We start from the raw sequence: 17,517 nt of genomic DNA, 5'->3' as shown, positions 1-17,517 counted from the left end.
GGTCAACAGAGTATTTCATAATAACGGAGCGTATCATAATAAAAATGCAGAGACAATGTTTTAGTGCAGATAGATGTTCATGTAATTATTATTTTTTTTTATTTGTACACCTTTTATGGTCATTACACATAAGCTTCATAATACAGACATGGGTAGAAAAATATACCACAACATTCCTCTGTAAGCATAACCTAATCTCCATCTGCATTTAACAATAATATATGTTTTTTCCAAAGTTAAGTCTTGTAACATCACCTGTAAAAGCCTAAAGCATCGCTATGTTCTACATTCTGGAGAGAATAGATTTAAATGGCACTATGTACAAGGTTGCTTAAGATATCACATATGTCTACATACAATACAATAAAGCATCTCGCGCTAATATACAGTTCCAGCATTATGAAAAACTGCCTCTCGGAGAGAACTCAGAACACTTAAATGGCATCACTTTGGCACTTTTACGGCAATGAATTATCTATAGAGAGGAATGATTATATAAACAATGACATCATTCTTATATCATCCCATTTGTTTTGACACCAGCCTCAACATTCAAGCAATCAAGCGTTTCGGCGTATATTGCAGTGCATTAAAATAATGTGCTGGGGAAGCCATTTACATTTGGGTTTGGGTTTTGCCCTATGTGGGTCTCTTAAGTGTACTTGCATCCAGTAAACCATCCTTGAAGAGCAGCAGAAAAACAAATAATTTTCCTCTATAAAAAGCATTTAGCTTTATTACATTACCATAAACCTACCACCTTCCTGTCCTTTTTTTTCTTTCTTTTTTTTTACATTTATTTCTTTTTTTTAATTTGTCTTTTTTTATATAAAAAAGCATAGAAAATAATTCATGAGTATATTAAACAAATTCTTAGGTCCAATGTCATACAAAAATGTTTGAAATAAGTCTTTTTTTATTATTATTATTATTTTATGTAACTCGGATTGACGTTTTAGTAGTTCATAAATAACTTTTGTTTATTTACGTGCTTCGTATATTGCAACATTAAAAAGTTTTACAATGTACTGTTGTAAAACTTTGTTAATCCTAGCATTTGGTCTTCCGAACGAATTTCCTTGAACATATTGATGACAGATTGGAAGAAAAAAGTACATAAGGTGCTGTAATACTATTATAAAACACCACTTAAGAAGATAATGCAGTAGTAGAAGGGTAATGTCTACCTTCACCAAAACAACTGATCTCTTAAGATTCCCATGCGCCTGACCTGATGCATCAACATGCAATACCTCCATGCACTGAAATAAATCCATCCTTCCATCCTTCAATGTCCTCTGCTTGATAACAACAACTACTGATTAACGCTGCATGTTGCTCGAGTTTAAATCTCTGCAGGTGACAAATAACGAAGCATCACAAAACTAATGAACCTTTTGTCTATTCAAGCTATACGTTTTTTTTGTTTTTTTTTTTACAGACATGGGCCTAAAATGTACACTTATGTCTTTAGGTTGATTAATAGGTTACATGAAGTGTGAACTCTGCACTTGTATCTACGCTTTTAATAGTTTAATGCCTGTACAGAGGAGATATCAAGTAATAACATCAAGCTTTCTAAGACCCTCCATAAAAATAGACCAATAAAATTTCCATAGCCTCACAATATTCGAGTAAATGTATTCGCTAATATCTCATAGAACTTATATGCTAATATTCTTTACAGTTCTTAAAAAAATACTAAAAAGACCATTCAAAATGAAACCTAAAAAGGTGCTTGTATATGTAAGCTGGGGCTAGTTTTGACTTAAGGAAGATTAATTGTTCAGTTTTGGAACTGCAACCTAGCACATCCCCTAATGGATGCGTTTCATCCCCACATATCATACAAGTCCTGACTACAGTAACAGTCAAATTCATTTGGCTCTGTTTAGTCAAAACACCCTGGATATGCTAAAAGAGTGCCTATTTCTCCCAGGCAGCGGAAATGTGCAGAAATCTGCTTATATATGGACTTTCTTTTGAATAGAAGTGATATGAGACTAAATGATCATGTGCATATAAGCCGGCTGGCACTCTTTGGGGTGGGACTATATGGCTGACTCCATGTTCTCGCTCCAGGCGTGGTCATCGAGGTTGTAAATGAACTTGGTGCGGCTGGAAGGGTTCTGTGCAATGTCCTTGCCCAGATTGTCCAGGGTGAGGTTGGAGGTGAACAGCTGGCTTGGGGTCAGGTAGTCCTCACTGTTCTTTATGTACCTGGAGTAGTTCTGACGCAGACACTGCCAAGTGACGGCATAGAGGATGAAGGCGCTGGATTTGAGAACGATAGCGATGCTGACGTAAAGGTAACGGTAGGTTATGTTGTCGTAAAGCATGCAGGCCCCTTTAATGCCGCACACGGAGCTCCACAGTAGGCAGGTGGAGTCAATCCCCATGCCAAAGATGAGAGGTGGAGGAATGAAACCTGGAACGAGGAAAGCATGGCTGACTGTACTGTAATTGTTTAATACTTATTTCCCATGTCCTAATAACAAATTGACAAATTTGTCACCATTCAAGATTTTTTAGTTTCTAAGTAATTTTATTTAGCAAGAACACATCAAAAGTAACCGTCGAGACATTATTAATGTCACAAAAGATTTCGGTTTCAAACAAGTGCTCTTCTTTGAACTTTCTATTCAAAGAATCCTTATGAAATGTATCAGTTTCCAATAAAAAAATTTAAGCACTGATGTTTTTCAACAATGAAAATAATCGTTTTCCTTGAGCACCAAATCATATTAGAATGGTTTCTGAAGTATCATGTGACACTGAAGACTAGAGTAATGGCTGCTGAAAATTCAGTTTATATTCAAAATATATTAAAATAAAAGTGATCCAGTGATCAAATCCGATTTGTGTATCCAGACATAACCAGACTATCTGCATGGGTTGCTTTGGTAATATAGGTGTACCCACGTATGTGACAAGGCTTTCAAAAGGGATGTGAAATAATGGAGGTGCTTTATCTTGCTCTCCAAATAAGCAACCTGTTTTCATTGCAGTGCAAAATTCCTTTGTCGCACAAGAAAACGTGTTCAATGATGTAGTTACTATAGGAATCCTTTGCATTTCTGTCCCTGATTTTGACATTATCGTTGTATGTTGCATTAAGTGACACAAAAGAACATTTGAAATCTGATTTGAGCAGCCAGAGCATCTAGACTGAGATGCATCTGTAAAAACCTGTCTGGAATTGCATTTCAAACCTCCTCCAAATGTGGTTTGATTCCGATTCGAAAAATCACATCACATTGTTGTTGTTGTTTTTTTATGCAGTTCAAACTTGGATAAAATATGGATATGCAAAAAATCTTTTTTTTTCTGGCAGTCTAGAGCAAATCTTCTAGATCAATCTAAATAAATCTTCTTTGAAAATCATTAAAGAATCTTACAGACTCAAATTTTAAATGGTATTTTGTATGTTTACTGTAACCAAACTTTAATATTATAAAGACGCAAGCTTAAAATAATTGTAAACAAACTGTAAAATTATCCTGCAGAGACACTGTAGGTGTTACTAGTTATGCAAATATCTTACCCAGCAGTCGGAGCAACAGGAAGAGAACTCCAAGAGCGTATGACTTCAGCTCTGGGCTCACAGTTCTACAGACAACAACAACTGATGGTTTAGTACATTATAGTTCATTATGATGTGCAGATGACAATTTGACCGATTAAGACTCATAAAAAAATAAAGAACTCAAAGGATGTCAGCAGCATTACCTGATCAGGATCATTACGGATGGAGTCTGGGCCATGGCTCCGATCATGCTGCATACGCACACAACTGCTAAGAAGGTGAGGAAGGCCTGCTGACAGCCTGGGTTGGAGCACTTGCCCGGCATGGCTGTACCAGGCCCGTCACCATGGGCAATGCACTTACAGCCTGTCAGATTCTGAGAAAGAGAGGAAGGAGAGCAGATCTGGTGCATATTTGATGATGGATCTTAAGCGCTGCTCTGGGGATTTCCAGGCGACCATCAAGAGAAAAAACAACCAAAGATTTGGAAGCCTGTTTCCACCACTGAAAAAAATTTTTTTTTCCCTTGCAATTCTGACCTTTTTCATAGAATTGTGTTATATTAACTCACAACTGAGAGATATAAACATAATTGCAAGAAATATAGAACTGATGGATAAAAACTCAATTCTGATACCATTTTCTATGGTGGCCCAGTAGTGCACAACACGAAGCATAGGACTACTTTCATTGTGTTGCAATTTGTTTCCGTTCCGATGTAGCTTGTTTTTATTGTGTTGTGCCAATTTCATTATGTACTGACTAGGGGCGGGAATCACCAGAGGCCTCACTATACAATATTATCACGATACTTGTATCACAATACAATATTCTTGTGATTTTAAATATATTGCAATATATTGTAATTTATTACCTTTTTCCTTTATATGCAAATTATGTACCCAAATGGAAACTTTGGCAACATCTATTTTAACTAAAAAGAATCTTGTCTCAGTTTATCTCACTTCTTTTTTATTGCTGCAGTGCAAAATGGGATAGTCAAGCAGACAAACTGACCAACACTTTCATGAAAACCTGTCAAAAATGTTGTATGCACCTGGCAAACTCAATAATTTGTATTACAGTCTAATCTAACCTACCTTAATTACATATAAACAGGTATTTTTTAGGAGATTCGCTGGAGCCGATACAGGATGGCTGCATCAATGACGTGCTCTGCAGTAGGGGTGCACGATAAATATCGTCCGATAATTAATGCGCACCTCGTCAGTAAAGCCGGTTATCTAATCAGCGGTAAATTCCATCAGGTGTGTGGTTTCACATAGAGCAGCTGTTACTTCACGGAGCCGTTGTTAACTGACTAGCTGCGCAAATCCACATTCATTATCAGCGTTTATTTGTGCAGCTTTCTTACAAGTTCCCTATAAAATGTGCATGCTCCAAAGAGTTCTTATTTCAATGTCCCCTGGAGGCAGATGAATGTCTGAGTTTATTGATCTGTATGAATATGAATGGATGTGGGAGAAGACTCACGGTTTTAGTGCAGCCAGCCAGGCAGGCAGAGAGGTAGGTAACGCCGTTGGAGCCACAGACGGGGCTTAGAGAAGACGTGTAACAATTACAGCCTGACAGACATGTGGCCTCCGTCCGCTCCCATGAACCTAGACTCCTTAATGGAGAGAATGAATAAGGGATGAAAGTAGGACCACATGTTCCCTTTCAAACTCATAGTTTAGTGAGTCTGATCCTCTGTAAAATTAATGCTCCAATTCAGCTTACTGCTTTTGTGATGTGAACACTAAAGTGTTTATACTCTGAGTGTCTGTATTTATTGCCAATTGTTGTGGATCATTAAAAATTTGTGTGAGGCTTTTATGGTGAAGCGCTCTACTCACTCGTTGCCATAGGCAACAGTAACCCCAGCGACCGGGCCCGTATCACAGCCAAGGAAGAGGAAGGAGACGTAGCAGGCTGTAGAGATGATATTGACTAGCATAGCCAGACGAATAGCCCCTAACGCAGACAGATTCATCTTCTTCACCAGGAGCCCACCCAGGAAAATGCCCAGACAAGCACAGGGGATTGCTGTCATACCTGAAAACACACAGATTTGACAGGCAGCTTTCAGTTACTTGCAGGGATTGCATATGAAACAGCATTTTATAAGTTGGATGTTATAATGTTATATGCAGCTTTGAAAATATTCAGTTTTTGTCTACCTAGGAGCTGATTAGCGGAGGACGTTGAGAGGTTGAACTGCTGCTCAAGATATTTCCCTAGGAAGGCAGCAAATCCAGCCACCACAGCGATTTCCATACAGGCAGCGAGAATGACACAGGTGAAAACCGGGTTGGACAGCAGATGCTTAGTCACCTTAGGGATAACTGGGAAGAAATTAGACTCGTTTAAAATTTGTATGAAAAAAGGATATGCAAATTTGATGCCCCTCTTTTGAAGGGTCCTTTTATTAAAATGTAACGAGAGCTGTTTTATTTTTTTGTATATTTAAAGATCAGTTTAAACTGTGTAAGAAAAATATAAAGCATAATACAATAAAGACAACATTTTCCAAAATTGAAAGTCCGTGTGAACCAGAAGTTGCAAATGAATTTTCTCCAGTGTTGTGATGTATTTCCGAGAGAAACGGAATACTTAATGAGGAAAAAATAGTGGGTGTGGCTTTATTTTCCAACTAGCACCTGATTGGATCTAGAAAAGTAGGTGATTGCTATGTCGAATCTGTCTTGATTTAATCAAACACACAGGCAGCCTGTTTACTGTCAGTTGGAGGGGCGTGGTTACGGATGCTAAGCAGACACCCAAATCGTCAAACTTAGTCATCAGGGAAGGTCCTCCAGTGCAGAGGGGAGGGGCATTTTCAGATTTTAATTAAAATTAAGAAGCCAAAATTGTTTTTTGTGTGGATTGACTTTCATGGATGAATTGTTCACCAAAAAACGATCAATGTAGGCAAACAAAGAAAATATGGTCAATTTTGATTTCAGGTGGACTTGAATTACTGGCCTTGTAATATTATAAAGAACCTTTATAATGAATTTGAATTTTATAAACCATTTTATATTTTACATAAAAATATTTTATTTGAAATGTATTTATATAGATAAAAAAATGTATCTTCAATTAACTGTGATAAAACAATAGGAATTAAAATGAATGTGATTTGCTTTAAACATATTAAAGTCTTTAAAATGCTCTGTTTGACACATTTTTATGTAAATGTTACATTATAATACAATATTTAACTTTCTACAGCATCCCCATAAATGTACAAAGGACAAGCAGTTTGGAGAATTGATTTATAGATAGATCGATAGAAGGTTTTTTATTTTTTCTCTCTAGGAGGGTCCCCAAACCCCTGTTTAAAAGTCCCTTTTGCAATCTATTTACAGCATTTGGAGAGATAAGTCTTGTCCTAAAACTACTATAAATAATGAACTGACAGCAATGACAAATCAAACAAAATAATTATTTATTTTATGTATGAATAAAACCTTAAAAACCTATAAAACCTTATGCATGACCTGTGTGTGTTTAGACTCATTTTGTCTTGTCCTCTCTCTCACCCTTCAGGTGCTGGCAGCAGGTGAGACCAGTGTTGATCTCTGGGTCATCTGAGGCTTTAACTCCTTCATACTCCTGCACCAGCTCAGCAGGCAGCATGGCCTGCTCACTCTCGCCCCCCGGGCCCTCCCCAGGCTCGTTCAGCGACTGTGGGAACCCAAACATGAAAAGCGAGGAGAGGAAGAGGAAAAGGCCACAGATGATAAAGCCGCCCCACCAGGCACCGATCCAGCGCGGATCGTCAGGAGTGATGTCCAGCATGCCTGTTAGGAGCGAACAGAGATCTGATGAGATATTTACTGAGACATCATGTTTAATTACATGTAATGATTTAACAGCCTGCCTTTATCTAAAACCACTTACAAAAAAAATAACAAAATTCATTTATATTTCAGTGTGTCCATTGTTGATGCCGGCACTTACTTGTGTCAATGAAGACTGCATCAACATAAACTTTGGTGCACAGAGAGCCAAGAATAAAACCACAGGCTGGTCCAAACACCAGTGTAGAGAATAAGATACCTGTAATGCAATACCAAAGACTAGAGTTAATTAAGTTATTTAATAAAAGTGTATTCATACAGGCTGCCTTGGCTAAACTGTTGTCTTTCACTTAAATGAAATTCATTAAAAAACCCTTGACTCAAACCCTTCAGTTATTAACAAGGCATTTACACTAATAATCTAGCTGCTTATGTACAATAAATAGCCTCTGTTTAGGGCAGTATTTTAGAGTTTATTATTAGAACTATTACAGAAGGAAAAATATTCAAATATCATATTCTGTTCGGAAAGAGAACCTAAAGTAGCCCAAAGGAAAAGAACCATTTCATTTAGTTATTTTGTGCATTTAAAATATTCTCTGGGTGAAAAAGTTAATTTGCATAATCTACATCATCACTGCAATAACCGGCACCTGATGCGTTTATGTAAAAGCTGATAATACACACATTTCTCTGTTGATTATCATATCTTGTGGGAGTACTAAAAGAGTAGAGGCCAACAAATAGATTGTGCATGTGTTGGTACAGGTTGTACCATCAGATGTTCTACCCTTCGGCGAGTAATTATCTGTCCAGACACAGAAGCAGCACAGCATAATCATTAACAGAGAACATTGAAGTACATAAACAGCCATATACTTCTATAAATTAATGTGAGAGATAATGACACACAGGTGATGGGATAATCTTGTTTCATCCTGAAGGGGATTATTTTGTGATAATGGCCAACTGTTCATTCTCTTATGCATTACATGCCTACTTACCAAATAAATACACTACCATTCAAAAATGTAGGCTTGGTAATGTCTTTGAAAAAATATCTTATGCTCACCATTTGCATTTGCACCACGTGCTGCATTCATCTGAATAAAACTACAATAAAATCAGTTAATTTTAAAATAACCATTTATATATATATATATATATATATATATATATATATATATATATATATATATATATATATATATATATATATATATATATATATATATATTTATATGGATTTTTTTCCTGAGATGGCTAAACAGAATTTTCATTCTTTAAAATAACAATTATTTAAAATATAAATCTTTTGTAAGATCATAAATGTCTTTAATGTTCCTTTTGATCAATTAAATGCATAATCCGTAGTAAAAAAAGTAATATATTTAAAAGACATTTATTTCACACCGAGCATAGTTAATGAGAATTAAACTTAATTTGGCGTACTTGTGCACAATGCACATTTCTTAATATTAGGTCTAAAATGTGTTTTATTGTAATTTTTATGAGGATTGTATGATCTTTAAATAATATTGGTCTTTAAATGCAAAATATTTAAAGTGTACCTGGAGTACACTTGCAATAGTTCCACTTTAGCACAATCAAATATACGAAGTTTATCTCGGCAAAGGAGAAGTGCTCACTAACACAGATTTAGAAAGATTTGTGAACATTATTTGAGATAAATATGCCTTTTGTACGGTGGCCAAGACTACGGTGCCCGTAAAGTGAGTTGTTCGGTTTACTTAGTTTTGTCGTGGCCACGACATAATAGCTCGTGGGAACGTGATAATATGTTGTGGCCACGAGATATTAATTTGTGGGAACGTCATATTAACTTGTGGGAACGTCATATTATGTCGTGGCCATGAGATCATTTTGTCGAGGTAACGACATCCTTATGTCGTGGCCTCGAGATGCTATGTTGAGGGAACAACATCCATTTCTCATGGCCACGACTTCTTATGTTGAGGGAACGATATGTTTTTCTTGTGGCCACGAGTTTAATGTGTAAAAAAACCTGTGTGACCATAGCAACCCGGGATTATAAGAGATGGAATCATTTATATTTTATTTTGAATTGCGGTATTACCTGCGATTGTCAGCATTCAAAAGAAGTTTATCATAAATAAATATTACATAAAGTGCATAATAAAATATAAAAAACTTTTTTTATCCATCCCACAGTCTTGTTAGTCCATTAACTGATAGTCTTTCCCCCGTAATATGTGTACATTATTATTATTATTATTATTATTAGCCTATTATTATAAGTTATATTTTTTATTTCATTTATATTCATTTTCTTGACTCAATTTAAGACAAAACTAAGTAAACCGAACAAGTCACTTTAAGGGCACCGTACAAGACAGCTCAACACGCTCCAACTTAAGAAAACACATTCAAATTGAAAAAAACATCAGCAAATGAAGAAAATATATTCATGAGTTTGACAACACAAGTGTTGCAATTTGCAAATCATCACAAAACATGCATAAACGAAATGCTCTGCAAATCATCACAACACCTGCAAAACGGGAGTTTTGAAAGGTATGTTCCAACGATATCGTTTTTGTGTCACTATTGTGTAGTTGTGGCCTGGACTTTACTATACTCATTGAATTATGCTGCAGTTGCATGACAATGACATAGTCAAAAACTGAAATGTTTTTCCCTTGCATTTTTTTAAATTTTCACGTATACACGACAACCTTTTCAACATGATTCGCATTCACACATATCTGCAAAAAGGGCCAAAAATGCTGTATTTTGAATGCCAGGCTAGTAGTTGGTGCTGTGACCTTGTTGTAAACAGTACATGTAGGGAAGTGATGATTATATGTCGTAGGCCTATATGATGCGTCTCTGCTGTTGGTTGTAATATTGGTCAAGTAAATCCACACTTTGCTGAAGAAGTGTTAGCAAACTCTTGAGCAGCAACAACAGTACTATATACTCTGCCATTTATTGTATATGTTTGTTCGCACTTGCCTTTAAAATTGACAAGTACTGTCCTGCACATGTCTACATATCTAGCACGTGCTATGCATGTGCATGACATCACCATTTTCAAAGATTCCTGTTTTGGGTGTTTACACGGAAACGATAATGGTGGCGTTTTCAAATATTTGCACTTTTTAAACCCTTTTTCCAAAATATGTATTTTCAGTCCACAATACGTCAATTTGTGAAAAAGAACAAAATAAATGCCCCCCTAGAATGATTATTAAAACTATATAGTTACCACTATATAGTCATCATCATTGGTGTAAACAGGTCTTTACAATGGAAAGAATAAACCTACTGTAAAGTTAAGAAGGGAGAAAGGCGTGTAACATGACCTTTAATTGTATATTTACTCTGATCTTTAAAAACGGTTTTAGTTTTATCCATTAGCCTGGATGAAAATGTATTAAGCATCTTGCAATGTTACACCTCACAAGAGAATGTAATCCTAGATCAGTTCTCTTACTCTGGTTTTCAGTATAAATACAGATCCTGGATAATTCACTTTAAACAAATGGGCCTTTCTTGTGCCTTTGCAAATGACACCAAATGCATTTCAGTTCACCAGAGCCTCTGTGATCAAACAGCTAAATAACTTGATTCTACCATGCCCACCAAAGTCTGTCTCCAAAGAGGACATTCATGTTTATGTTAGTTTATATTTTGCTTAAATAAGCGATACGTCAAGTTGAAAGGCTAAAAAGATGCTTGCATGGGTTACACAGACATTAATGCTCAAAGACAGACAAGTCAGCTCAATGCAAAGACATCAGAAACACTGCAGAAAAGAAGACATGCTGTAAATGCTTTAAAAAAACACACATGCAAACCCACAGACATTCTCAACTATCTTCTGGGCCTCTTAACACTACTCAATTATAACAGTCATACATTGATCAATTTCCATGCTAGGGTTTCATTTCAGGAGATTTTTAAGACATTCAAATCTGGGGTTAATCTGTTCCTTATTTGTAAATGTATGGAGAATCATTGTAGTCATGCGTAAGAAAGAGAGTGAGAATAACAGAGAGAGAGGGAGAGGGAGCTGCCTGAGGGATGACAGAGCAGCCAGCACACATTAGCTTCATAGCAGAAGTAACAAGGCCATCACTGCTTCTTGTTTACTCCTTAACATCATGGCAACAGGAGATTAAGACAGTGGCGCACTACACTAAACCAATGGGTGTAAGCTTGATACTTGCAAATGTCCCAAGTGAGTTTACTGCAAACCTATACTATAGCTATTCCAGCCAAATACAATATCTATGCTGTTTGTATACCTTCATGGCTTTCTGCCATAGAGTCCTGCAAGATGCAGGATGCACTAAGGATACAACCTTTTGTGGCTTATAAATCATTAATAATAGTAAGTGCTGTAATTGCTGCAATGGCAGGATATTGACGGTACTGCTACATGATATACCCTAAAACAACAACAGTACTTTTGTAGTGTTTCTTTTAGTGCCTGACCAGCACATTTGCAGATGCTTTCGCAGGGGTTCAAGTAGTATTTAAAATACAGCTTCTTAAACATATTGAGAGAGATATCCAAAAAGTCTTTCTCAGGCTACTGTGGTTACAAACACAAACTCTCTAGGTCCAACCTATTACACTTCTAGTTCACTGTTTCCTATTGTTTGGTGTACATGCTGGTGATTGCCATGGCACTTGGTTCAAATACAAAAGGAGAGCTTTTTGAGCAGGTCCTATTGTTCTCTTCTAAAATGGAGTAAAACAGATTAAGGCAAAAAAGTCTGTTCAGAATTATTAATCTGTAACATTTTACAATAATGTTCTGTATATTACTGTAGGTATTATGAACCAACATTGTACAATACTTTTATTTTTGATAAAACTTTACATTTGTTAACAATAGCTATCATGAACTAATATGAACTAATAACTAACTTATTATTATTATTCATATTTCATATTATTATAATTATTATTGCAATAATTATAATTAATAGTTTTAATTAGTTTAATAAAGGTTTTATATAATAGTTTAATAAAATCAATTTCAAAATCCAAGTACCCCTCGTCGCCAAGTACCCATCGATCTACTAACAATTCTGTTCCTTATTAAGGTAAGAGAACAAAATTAAGTGAAAAAGTGAAAGTCGTGACATTTGACAAATATAGTAACCCATACTTGGAATTGGTGCGCTGCATTTAACCCATCCAAGTGCAGACACACTCAGTGAGAAGTGAACACACCCTGAACACACACCCGGAGCAGTGGGCAGCTATAGATCCAGCACTCGGGGAGAAACTGGGGGTTCAGTGCCTTGCTCAAGGGCACTTCAGCCATGAGTATTGAGGGTGGAAGAGAGCGCTGTTCATTAACTCCCTCCCAACTACAACTCCTGTCAGCAGGAGTCTCAAACCGGTGACCTTCTGGTAACTAGTCCAGCTCTCTAACCATTAGGCCACAGTTGCCCCAAAGTGTATTATGCATGAATGTTTCCTATATTTGTAGCCCTAATGAAAAATTTACTAAAATGTATTTGAAATATATTTATTTCATGCTAAGTATACTACAATTAAATTTACCTATTAATGTACTTAATAAAAACACCCTGCCCTTTTAGTACTAAACTGGTCTGCTAGTCTGCTAAAATGGAACAACTAATTTAAATACACTTTAATTGTGCGGAAGTAGTGCTGAAGTCAACTAAAGATATACTGAAGTATATCTGATTGTACTAAAGTGGAACTACTGCAAGTATCCTTTATGTAAACTTGCATTTAAAGCCTGATATTATTCAATATCATACAATCCTCATTAATAGGGACATTAAAACATATTTTAGGCTTAATATTAAGAAATGTGCCTTGTGCACAAGTAGTACTCCAGATAGTTTAATTATCATTTTATATTAGTAAGTCTTGAGCTATATATCAGTAAATATGTTAATAGATTTTAACTATAGTATAAAATAAATGTATTACTTTTTTCACTAGGAAGTACATAGCACTAAAATAAATGTGCTACTGGCTAGGTTTGTCATACAGTTATGATGATATCAGGGCACTTTAGCCTTACTGATAGGGCTGAGGTAGTGTACATAACACAGGAAGGTTGTGCAAATAACTCTCACCAATATAAAGGGAAGAGTCTTCTCGTCTGACGTGATCATCAATGTAAGACACTCCCAGAGGTTGCAGGGGTGTCGCTCCAACCCCCAGAAGCATTTGAGCTCCGATAAGCAGCAGGTACATCATGTTGGTATTGGTTCTATTCCCACAGATGTAACCAGGATCAGAGAGCCCTGCTCGACTGGTATTGGAGCACACATTCTTTCCCTGTCCCACAGGTCGTGACTCTCCAGACTGATATTCATACTGGTGGGTCAAGAACTCAGGCAGCGCTGAGAGTAACGCTCCCAACGCCATCACGATGCCCCCACAACCAATCAGCCGCGGCCGATGGGCCCTGGCCCCAAAGTAGCTTACGAATAGGATGAGGGCAAGGTTGCCAATCTCAAAGCTGCTGGCGATCACACCCACATCAGCACTCTGCAAGTTGAAACGTCGCTCTAGCGTGGTGAGGACACTGACCTAAAATATAAAGAAACATACTCTGTTACAAAGCTGTATGCACATTAGAACTGACACCAAATCAATAGTTGTCTGTTTATTTAAAAAAAAAATCAATATTCACAACTAACAATATTTAATTCAAGGCTTATGGATCTTAACATAGATTGGTGATATTTTGTTGAGAACATAGATGCTTTATTGAATGTATAAATCAAATATACACATCCATATGAGTGTTGTCAAATTGTTAAAATGACTATGAAAAAAAATGCTAATCAATGATATCAATACACTCCCAATCCTACATGACAGTTTGCGAGAAATGCGGCGGTTTTGTATGCCGTCGAGCTGTGAATGCAGACACGATGGCTGGATTGCGTTTACATTAATGTTACATTGAGATCCGATCACAATGCGTCCTCCTCGACTACCTCTGGACCAGTACACGCTGATCGGATAACATTCATATCAGAAGCGCATTTACACTTGTCTTTTTAATATGTATGTGGACAACATCCGGATACAGGTCCATGTTAATGCCAAGTGTAAACACAGCCTATTACTGACGTTAACACACAGGGAAAATGTGTAACAGACGCCCGCAGATACAAACTGGTTAAATAATGTTTTAAGATAGTTAAAGGGTTAGTTCACCTAATAATAAAAATTATGTAATTAATAACTCACCCTCATGTCGTTCTAAACCCGTAAGATCTCCTTTTATCTTCGGAACACGGTTTAAGATATTTTAGATTTAGTCCGAGAGCTTTCTGTCATTGAAACTGTGTGTACGGTCTACTGTCCATGTCCAGAAAGGTAATAAAAACATCATCAAAGTAGTCCATGTGACATCAGAGGGTCTGTTAGAATATTTTGAAGCATCGAAAATACATTTTGGTCCAAAAATAGCAAAACCTACAACTTTATTCAGCATTGTCTTCTCTTCCGTGTCTGTTGTGAGAGAGAGTTCACTGCAGTGTAGTGATATCCAGTTTGCGAACGAATCACTCGATGTAACCGGATCTTCTTGAACCAGTTCACCAAATCGAACTGAATCATTTGAAAGTGTTCGCATCTCTAATACGCATTAATCCACAAACGACTTAAGCTGTTAACTTTTTTAATGCAGCTAACACTCCCTCTGAGTTCAAACAAACCAATATCCCGGAGTAATTCATTTACTCAAACAGTACACTGACTGAACTGCTGTGAAGAGAGAACTGAAGATGAACACCGAGCCGTAAGACCGGAAAAGAAGACAATGATGAATAACGTCGTAGTTTTTGCTATTTGTGACCAAAATGTATTTTCAGTGCTTCAAAAATGTCTAACTGACCCTCTGATGTCACATGGACTACTTTGAAGATGTTTTTCTAACCTTTCTGGACATGGACTGTATACTGTACGCTTAGTTATTTATAAAACATAACGTTAATATAACGACTTGAAGGCTATCTGGAAAAAAGGCCTGAATGCTCATGAACGTGTCCTCTGAATGAACTACTTTTGTGGACGCGTTGGTGCCAAATTCTTACCTAGTTACGTTTTCTTTTTTCTTTTTGTATATATAGTTAGAATACTAGAAAACTAGAATATATAGCCGATTGGTATCTAGGCTACTTGAATAATTATATATATATAAAAATTCAGACCCCCAATAAAATGGAATTGGAATCAGACCCCCAATAAAATGTAATAGCAATCCTTTTTCTATTCTGTTTTATTTATTTATTTATTTTAATCAGAGATGGTGCATATAAATTTAAACATGACCGTAAATGCATTAGTTAGCAAAAGTCTATTTTCCATCAGCCCTACCGAATTTCAACCAAAAACACCCTAATAACAACATTTAATATTTAAATGACAAAATTATTAAAACTGTTATAAACATGCAAAAAGGTAAGAAATAATTAAAATGCTTATTTACTTTTCCACAGTAATATTGTCCCTATAAAGTGACCAGTCACAGGACCTAGTCCTAGACATTAGTGAATATTAATTGGAAAGTTAATGGAGAAATTGAAAAAAGTACTTGTCAGATTACTTCTAGTAATTAGAAAATTAGTAGTACTATACAGTAACAGTAAAATAAAATATGTTAAGAAAAATAAATGCCAAAAAGGCTTGCCATATCTCATTGCTCTGACATATCTGATATCATTCTGACATATTTCTGTAAGTGGCTTAAAGATAAAATAATCGATCGTTGAGATTATCTTATTTTTGTCTTGGAACCACTGATGCACAGAATGATGAAAATGAGAGAGATGTGTTTGACCACTGGGCCATTCACTGGACTGATGATCATTGTGCATTATAGCGCCTATAAATCATAAGGAAATAAAGCAGTAGCGATACACACACGCGCAAGGAGCCCTCTACCTCACGATGCTGTTTATTTCTATCGCTTTAGGGAAAATATAAGCGATGCGCATCGGACACCATTCAATGTCATCCACATACAGTACGTACGCAGTATGAGCTGCGTGTGTTAATGGCTCGACTCACCAGATAGGCTCCTACAGTGCCCTGTGCCAACATTAAGGCACATTCTGATATGAGGAATATTTTGATGTTGGAGAAGCATGATGTCTTCTTCTGGCACTCGTCTGGCTCAGTGTCTGGCGTGCTTCCTTCCGTGTACATCCTCTGATGCGGACTGCTGCAAGCAGAAAGACAGGCTCAGACAGAAGGTGACCATTGAGGACGAGTGCAGATGGATCCTCAACGAGACGTGCGCGGCTCCATTAACATCGCCTCCGGTTCCGGTCCGCCTTCGAATTAAATCGTATGAAATTTCTCTGGAGCGTCCTAGTAGCCTACTGTCACCTCAAAAACTGCGCACTCACGTATGATCTGGTAATCTGAATGGTCCAAAGGAACCGACGGAAGACGGCAGCCTATTAATAACCATGAACATCACCGACACGGAAACTGCGGTTCGGTGTTACGTGAGACGGTTACAGTGAGTCTTCCGTGAGGAGAGTTTGCCGGTGTCTGTGGAGGACTCAGCCCATGCGTGTCTTCATCCACACCAAAGCCTGCACCAAATGATGACCTCGCTCTCCTTTCCCTTTCTACTGGCTCTCTTTATTTCCTCCCCCTCCCACAAACACAGCTGATAGATAGATAGATAGATAGATAGATAGATAGATAGATAGATAGATAGATAGATAGATAGATAGATAGATATTCACATTGGCAGATTATATTAAAGCCTTAATTTACCCCAAAATGAAAAAGATAGCCTATAAATGACTCACCTTGAAGTCATCCTAGGTGTATATGACATTCTTCTTTTATACAAATCCAATCAGGGCTATTTAAAAAATTGTCTTTGATCTTTCAAGCCATTTGATGCCACTGAGCGGGTGTTGCACTCCATCAGACCATGAGAAATTTAATAAAAAACATATCCATAATAAAAAAAAGTGGCTCCAGGGGGTGTCCGAAGGCCTTCTGTAGCAAATCGATGAGTTTTTGTAAGAAAAATATCCACATTCAAAATGTAATAATCCCTTTAATCTAGCTTGCGCTCACTGTTGTAAAACAGAAGTTGTTCCAGGGGAATGAGTTATGAGGTCAGTGTTGGAAGCAAAGTTTCCTTACTTTAGCAAAAGAAAACCA

The 17,517-nt window shown here is 36.8% G+C and overlaps 1 protein-coding gene across 1 annotated transcript; it reads right to left on the bottom strand.

Annotated features, from left to right (window-relative positions):
• Positions 1-58: 58 nt before the first annotated feature.
• slco3a1b (solute carrier organic anion transporter family member 3A1b) lies at positions 59-16,961 on the bottom strand. Its single transcript, XM_052559960.1, has 10 exons — positions 16,399-16,961; positions 13,446-13,905; positions 7,493-7,591; positions 7,072-7,332; positions 5,707-5,871; positions 5,383-5,581; positions 5,021-5,156; positions 3,730-3,902; positions 3,545-3,609; positions 59-2,428 (listed from the first exon to the last, which is right to left on the bottom strand). The coding sequence occupies exons 1-10, from the start codon at positions 16,534-16,536 to the stop codon at positions 2,052-2,054; spliced, it is 2,073 nt and encodes a 690-aa protein (XP_052415920.1). The 5' UTR covers positions 16,537-16,961; the 3' UTR covers positions 59-2,051.
• Positions 16,962-17,517: the final 556 nt, after the last annotated feature.

This window comes from Carassius gibelio, chromosome B7 (assembly GCF_023724105.1).
Source record: "Carassius gibelio isolate Cgi1373 ecotype wild population from Czech Republic chromosome B7, carGib1.2-hapl.c, whole genome shotgun sequence".
In the NCBI taxonomy this organism is placed as follows: Eukaryota; Metazoa; Chordata; class Actinopteri; order Cypriniformes; family Cyprinidae; genus Carassius; species Carassius gibelio.
Note: the sequence above shows the minus strand (reverse complement) of the source record. Positions and strands in the feature narration are given on the sequence as shown.

Bases quoted from the DNA above. Each gene is read 5' to 3' on its own strand.
- slco3a1b (XM_052559960.1), bottom strand. From the start codon at position 16,536: ATGTACACGGAAGGAAGCACGCCAGACACTGAGCCAGACGAGTGCCAG. The intron at 7,592-13,445 runs GTGAGAGTTATT...ATTGCATTACAG, and splicing joins AGACTCTTCCCTTTATATTG to GTATCTTATTCTCTACACTG. The intron at 5,157-5,382 runs GTGAGTAGAGCG...CTCTCCATTAAG, and splicing joins ACTGTTGCCTATGGCAACGA to GAGTCTAGGTTCATGGGAGC.